We start from the raw sequence: 7,632 nt of genomic DNA, 5'->3' as shown, positions 1-7,632 counted from the left end.
AGAACACACGTAATTCTCAATCCCCCTCAAAAAAAATTGATGGGTAATTTGAAAAGTTTTTGTTTGGTTGGATTGAAGTAAGATCTTATCTAGGGACCCTCATTCTAACATTAATGTATGTACAATACTAACGAAATAGTTTGAAAATGTAAGCCAAATAGTGTGATAAAAATTTGAACCCTAAAATCATTAATTTGAACTACAATATTATGGTTCTTATTAGATTACAAATCTATACTAGTGTGTTCATATAGGAGGTGGTCTTCCTCCATGTGTAATCTCATTCCTAGTCTGGATGTACAACACTTATGAGAATAGTTCAAATTCATAAACTTTTGTCCATCATATATAAACCACATGAATGCATTGACCCAAGTTTTTTTCGGAGGTACTCCATGAAATATTTGAAGTTTTTCAATACGAGAGCACGAGTCTTACGACTGAACCTCTTCGGCTAAGAGCCAAGGACTAAGGGATATCCATTCTGCCAAATTTCCCTAGTGCACGATCCTGACCTCATCCCTTTTCAATGTTAGAGATAAAGAGTTAGATCCACTCAATCACAAAATTATTGATCTATGATATAAGATTGTTAGTGTGGCCAAGTGAATAAGGTCATAAATGGGAGTTGTACGAATTTGTGACTTTGATAATCCAAAATAAAGTGACCTATTCTGTATCTAAATGCACAACATTAATAAGAAAAAAAAAAATATGTGAGATCTATCATCCAACTGAGACATAGAGTTTATGAATACACTAACTCCATGAGAGTTTGATGCACAAGATCACAAACTTATTGATCTATAGTATCGAATATTTAGTTTGGTCCAAGTGAAACAAAGCCACAAATGAGGACCCTCCATACCTAGTATAAATGTACAACATGGCAAAAATAGTTCAAACCCTAGAGTTCAATAGTCCAATAAAAACATAAAGCAGCCTCATTCATAACATGCAAGTACAACATTAACAAGAATACTCTGAACCCATGAGCTAAATCATTCAACATAACATGAACTTTTTGAATATAGTGACCCAATGAGAGTTTAATACACTAGATAACAAACTTATAATCTATGGTACAAGAATTTCATTTGGTTTGAGTATGGTATGGTCACAAATAGGCCCCTCATTCCTTGTATGAATGTAAGACTAGCTACAATTGTAATTGTTCAAACTTGCAAGTTCAATAATAGATACATAAAGCATGTGAATACATCAAACCAAAGAGAATTGAATGAACTAAAATTTTAATACGGATGCTAATAACACAAACTCAAATGTCCACAAATACGCAAGCCTAGTAATGGTTTGGTGGAACACCAAGTCACTAAGTCGAATTGTGGTGTTGTGGCTCTTGCCACTAAGATTCGAACCTGTACTTATGTGTTCTTGTTGTGTGTTTATGTTTGTGATGAGCTCCCCCATCTGTGACCTCATTCCTATCATCAATATAAAACATTAATGAGAATCATCTAAATCTATAAGCGCAATTGACCAATAGACACGAAACATGCAAATGCACCAACCCAACAAGAGTTTGATGCACTGATGTGCTAACCCAACAAGTTTGATGACCTAATGCATAAACCAATGAGAGTTTGATGAGCAAGATGTCAAACTAATTAATTTATAATATAAGAGTTCTTATTTTAATTGCAATGAAATACGATTAGAAATAGAAGCCATCATTCCTAGTCTAAAGATAAACTCACAAGTTCAATAGTCTAATAGAAATGTGACGCAGAAAATACACCTAGGGGAAAAGACCCAGTAGCTGTCATGGCTAACTTCACACACCTAGAACTACTAAACCAATAGGCAGATTTTGCCTCTCTCTTTTTTGTGTACTTTGGTAGTTGAGTGAAGAGCTTAAAGCTAAGGTTTCAGCTTTTGGGTATTCACAGATCTCTTTGTAGGAATTGGGGAGAGCAAAGTGGTCAAAAAGAGCCATTTCAAAATGGTTGCCCAATACCTACTATGTTCATGCAGGAATAGTTGGCCACTTAATAAAAAAGTCAATACTTGCAGCTAAATGTCCGAGTAGTCTTTATGTTATGTCCCAATAGTGTGCACAAATTCGTCATCACAAACCTAAAACACTAAAAATTGATTGACGAGTATTAGTAAATATATTATCATTTTTTAAGACTTTTAAAAACGGTAATTAAGAGGATCTATAACAAAACTATCATGATTATTAAACCGTGTTACTACTAGATCTCCTCCCCTACCCAATAAGAATTTGACAACTGAAATTCTAAAATGAATGCTAAGAACATCAATCCCAAAGTCCATCATTCAACGTCCATCCCTTCCTGTTCAGACTGTGCCTTGTTTCAGATCTCGTGAGCCACGTGTCCCACTTGCATGGCCCAAATTTATCCTCTACGGTGGATTCTAGTCCCTACCGTGCAGCGCACTTGGTCAGTTAACATTTGTTTAAACTCCATAAGCCCGCCAGGTTAAGAGTTGTAAGAGTAAAGTAATCATTGTGAAAACAGGGGATGGAATGAGGAACGCGGAGAGATGTGGAAATTTGAAGTGTGTTGGCGACAGCTGTGGGGTTGTGATAAGTACGCGGGGTTCACAGAACACAAAACATACTCACGAGACAAAAGCTCATCAATTTCTCTTTCCTATCAATCACACGTCATCTTGCCATAATTCACTGAATCGATTTTGAGTTTTTGGTCAAATACATTTTTTCGCTTGTTTTGTATTTAATTAGAGTTGTGGGCTTTCTGACAAGAGGAATCCACGTGAGTGGAGGACTTTTTTGGGATGTACCCATTTCCTTTACACCACAATTCCCAAGCCATGTGAGGAATAGATTCATTCCATTGGATTCGGAATGCATCAACACCGTCCTTATGAAATTGGAAATTTGTATTCACATGTTAACATAGGCAGGACGTATGGTAAGTTACGCTTGAATTGGAATTTAGACCTTGTTTTTCTACGTCGTAGAGCTTGGAATTTGAATCCGTCGTGAAATAATTGATTCTGATGGGGTGTGAAAGGAAGGTAAATGGTAGAACATGGCCCCCTTCTGAAATTGGATGAGTTTTGCCGCGTTACAGATTGGCATGGGCCAGATCAGTTCACAAATTGTGAGAAAAAATTAGTGCCAAAGGAAAGGTCCACTGGGTGTCAGGCCTTTATATATAGAAGGCCAAATTGGACATCCTCATGGGCTGCGCGACTCTTTCTACTTACGGGTGAATGCAGTAGTCTGATATTTTGGCGCAGGGAGCAAAGACAAAAAAGTCCTTCCTTCTTGCAGTACTTGTGGTTGGCACAATCATATAATCCAGACAGAGCAAAGAGTGAAGGCCTGCCATAGATGTAAGTTTACAGCTAACTCTTAGCTCCGTGTGTTTTAGAGGGCATTGGGTGTTTACATCTTGTAGCTATGGTGCACCAGTAACAGAGGAAAGTGGAGGACTGTTCTCTTTACGGCTGGTCCCATCTAGAATCTTCCCTAGCTTGTTCTACAAGGATAGAATAACTTTATTCATCTGGGATCATGCATTTGCTGTTTCCTTGATCATTGATGAGAACAATGTCTGTGTAGTTTATAGAAATTGGGGTGCGAAGGACCTTGATAACAAGCCTTTTTTAGTTGGGTATTGCAAACTAGACTCTACTTGTTCAGATCCTTGCGGTTAATGTATTAGTAGTTTTGATTTTGTCATAACTTTCGTACATTGTTGTATCTGCATTGCTTGATTGCATTGTCTTCTCATAAAGTAAAGGCTTTGTACATGCAGATTACACAGAACTCGTCACAAGGGAGATCAAGGTTTGGAGAAAAGAGTGCAATGGGTTCTTTGTGGCGTTCCATTGCACATGTGTATTTCGTTATTGCACTCATCAGTTCCTCTGCTCTGGCTGAAGATCCATATAAGTTTTTTACCTGGAATATCACATATGGTACTATATGGCCCCTGGGTGTTCCTCAGCAGGTGAGTGTTTTTTTTTCCCCTGGTTCTTCCATTTCACATCTACTTAAATGCGTTCAATCTATCTGAGTACATCACTCATCTCTAATGTTGTTGCAGGGAATTCTGATCAATGGTCAGTTTCCTGGACCTGATATTGACAGTACGACAAATGACAACATTATTCTCAATGTATTTAATAACTTGGACCAGAAATTCCTGTTGTCATGGTAGGTTCTGAATCTCCACTCTTTCCACTATATGGATTTTTTTAATCTCGGCGAGATTTTAGGTCATTTGTAGTACATTGAGCCAACGTACATTTTGTGGTACAGGAATGGGATACAGCAGAGAAGAAACTCCTGGCAAGATGGAGTTTTTGGAACCAATTGTCCCATCCCACCTGGGAAAAACTTCACATACAAGTTCCAGGTGAAGGATCAGATAGGAAGCTATTTCTACTTCCCATCAATGTATTTCCATAAGGCTGCAGGCGGCTTCGGAGGCCTTAAAGTTGTTAGCAGGCCCCTCATCCCTGTGCCTTTCCCTGCCCCTGATGGTGATGTCACGGTGCTGATTGGCGACTGGTACAAGAGAAATCATACTGTAAGTGAAAAGGAAAACTTTTTGTTCATTGTAGAAACTAGTGGAAGAGGCCTAATTCTTTCGAGGAAATCTGTTAGATCCAGTTCATTTTGTTTTGGAAGCATTTTCTGGCATTACCATGTTTTGTGACCATTCAATGATACTTGTGAGCAGATCCTTCGGAGAACGCTGGACTTTGGGAAAGCTCTGGGTCCTCCTGATGGTGTTCTCATCAATGGCCGAGGACCCAATGGTTATGCATTGACAGTGGAGCAAGGTAAGATCTTCTTGCAAGTGGCGTACGCCTTCAATATATGGTAGATCTGGTTGCTTTGCAAGCATTCGACTGACATTTGTTGGTTTGCAGGGAAAACCTATCGTCTTCGCATTTCAAATGTAGGATTATCATCCTCTCTGAACTTCAGGATCGAGGGGCACAAGATGAAGCTTGTTGAAGTGGAGGGCTCTCACACTGTCCAAAATACCTATGAATCTCTTGATATCCATGTTGGTCAGAGTTACTCTGTTCTGGTGACAGCGGATCAGCCACCTCAGGACTACTACCTTGTCGCATCTACTCGTTTCACCAGTCCTATTCTCACTGGTTATGGAGTCTTCCGCTACAGCAACTCTCAGAAGGCTCTGTCTGGATCTATTCCAGGAGGTCCTACCATTCAGGTTGACTGGTCTCTAAACCAGGCAAGAACTATCAGGTCTGGTCCTGCTTCTTACTCGAGGTTTACCATTTTTATTTTTTCTCCAGTTTATAAATGCATAATGTTTGTTCGAAGTAGATTCCAATTTACCCTAAGTTATTTTGCAAACCAAATGATCTTCTGCAATTTCTATTGTAGATATATGATAGTGTTTCTTGCATGTCAATAAAATATTGTAGATGTGAACAGCTAATTTGCTCTTCTAAAGAAAAATAATAGATCTGACTGTAGTCTTACTTACAAGCCACCGACAAGGGGATAGAGGCATAACATAAAAAAATGGGAGTACTTAGGGAATAACTGTCTTACGATGGGAAAAGCACCCTAATACTTTTTGGCAATCCAGCGAGGCATAACGGTAGCAATATGTTTCAGATTAAAACTTAGGGATTTATAATGTTTCTGGTATTGATTGTGTAGAATTTTTTAATCAACATTTTAGATCACATTGTGTAAAAAGCTCAAGAAGAGTATGATCAGAAATGTTAATTAAATTCTACACAATCAATACTATAAATTATTGACTATTCTTATCGATTGTGGAAAACTGATATTCTTATTTTTATATTGTTTTAATTCCTAAAAAATTATATGGAATTGTTGTGCAGATGGAACCTGACAGCCAGTGCAGCTCGTCCTAATCCCCAGGGTTCATACCATTATGGGAACATCACCATCGCTCGAACCCTGAAGCTTGCAAGTTCTGCCGCCATTATCAGTGGGAAACAGCGTTATGCAGTGAATGGCGTTTCTTATAAGCGTTCCGACACACCATTGAAGCTTGCAGATTACTATGATATTAGTGGAGTGTTCAGCGTGGGTGGTATTCCTGACAGTCCTGATGGCAGATCTCCATATCTCCAGACTGCAGTGATCAATGGAGAATACAGGACTTTCATTGAGATAGTGTTCCAGAACTATGAAGACACCATGCAGTCATGGCATTTGGATGGATATTCCTTCTTTGTAGCAGGGTAAGTTACAATTTTCAATTACATCTATAACCCACAGCAAAACCCTAGCCCTAATACTCTCCCTGCCTGCCAGAGAACTTGCTCTTTTTTACTTAGGTCGTCTCTAAAACCATTCTTCTTCTCTTCTTGCTCAAATTCAAGTCACACTAACTGTTAATTCAAATCTATGCTATTTACTCCATTTCAATTCACATATCCCGACTTATTTAAAACCCCTCTTTTAAATTGCAGACACGGCGTGTCTTCCACCATTTTAAAGCCCTAAACGTTCATCTCTCCCTCAATCTTCCAAAATTTCACCGCACTAACACAAACAACACATTTATTTTGATGAAACAGAATGGACGGAGGAGAATGGACACAATCCAGCAGAAAGGGCTACAATCTGTTCGACGCAGTTTCTCGCTGCACAACACAGGTACAGATCCACACACTTCAAAGCTCCAAAGTATAAACATCTCATTCCATTTTACAACCAAAGATTCTAACATTTACCTAATTGAATTCTCCAGGTCTATCCAAAGTCATGGACTGCTATTCTTCTAAGCTTAGACAACGCGGGAATGTGGAATCTAAGGTCAGAAACATGGGAAAGGCAGTACCTGGGTCAGCAAACGTACCTGAGAGTTAAATCTCCGGTGAAATCACTGAGAGATGAATACGACATTCCTCATAACGCCCTTCTCTGTGGAGCAGCCAGGGGCAAACCCCGTACTCCCCAGTCATAAATCCATCATCATTCCATTACAATTCTTTTCGGTCGGCATGGACGCTTCTCTGGTACAGTCACTCTGTCGTGACTGATTAGTGATACATTCCCATTACTGTCTCTCCATTGTAGCCGCTATTTCAAATTTTCGGCCCTCGTGAATAAGCGTAAGAGTTTCCTGCTGCAATGGAAGCCTTCAATTCTCGCATGAATTTAATTATTCGAATATTTATATTTTCCGGCACCGCCGAATTCAAATTCATCTTCTTTTTGTATACATATGTTCTTTCTTAATTGCCTTTCATTACTGCTTCTCCTTGTCTGAATTTATGATGTCACGTTAAGCATTCAAGGCTAACTTCAGTCTCTTTTAAATGAAATATATCTAATAACTAATAATAATAAAGCCTGGCCAATTGTATCCTAAAAGGCCAGATCAATGTTGATAAGAGTTATATGAAATTTTATATTAAACGTTGACAATTTGTTATTACATCATATAATACTTGACACGTTATGTTTTAGAGATTACTTGATTTTTAAAATTACTTTTGCAATATATAGAAATTATGGAAAAATTATACTAGACATTGACAAATTAGCACATTATATAATATATTGTAAGTTATTTTTTAAGATTAGATTGCTTATAATTCATTCATATATTTATATTTGAAGAAAAAGGACTTTACTTCAAATCT

At 38.2% G+C, this 7,632-nt stretch overlaps 1 protein-coding gene across 3 annotated transcripts; it reads left to right on the top strand.

Annotated features, from left to right (window-relative positions):
* Positions 1-3,195: 3,195 nt before the first annotated feature.
* LOC149549165 (protein SKU5 SIMILAR 14-like) lies at positions 3,196-7,208 on the top strand. 3 transcript variants are annotated; one of them, XM_089792582.1, is made up of 10 exons: positions 3,196-3,351; positions 3,581-3,632; positions 3,777-3,971; positions 4,068-4,177; positions 4,283-4,553; positions 4,707-4,809; positions 4,900-5,245; positions 5,857-6,222; positions 6,562-6,640; positions 6,735-7,208. In XM_089792582.1, exons 3-10 carry the CDS (start codon positions 3,828-3,830, stop codon positions 6,948-6,950), a joined length of 1,635 nt encoding a protein of 544 aa, XP_089648708.1. In that variant the 5' UTR covers positions 3,196-3,351; positions 3,581-3,632; positions 3,777-3,827; the 3' UTR covers positions 6,951-7,208. The 3 variants fall into 3 exon arrangements, with proteins under 3 accessions (XP_089648708.1, XP_089648707.1, XP_089648709.1); XM_089792581.1 differs by lacking the exon at positions 3,581-3,632; XM_089792583.1 differs by lacking the exons at positions 3,581-3,632; positions 6,562-6,640; positions 6,735-7,208 and having other exon boundaries at positions 5,857-6,226.
* Positions 7,209-7,632: the final 424 nt, after the last annotated feature.

This window comes from Cupressus sempervirens, chromosome 7 (assembly GCF_028749045.1).
Source record: "Cupressus sempervirens isolate cs-2001-9-10 chromosome 7, ASM2874904v1, whole genome shotgun sequence".
Classification (NCBI taxonomy): Eukaryota; Viridiplantae; Streptophyta; class Pinopsida; order Cupressales; family Cupressaceae; genus Cupressus; species Cupressus sempervirens.
Note: the sequence above shows the minus strand (reverse complement) of the source record. Positions and strands in the feature narration are given on the sequence as shown.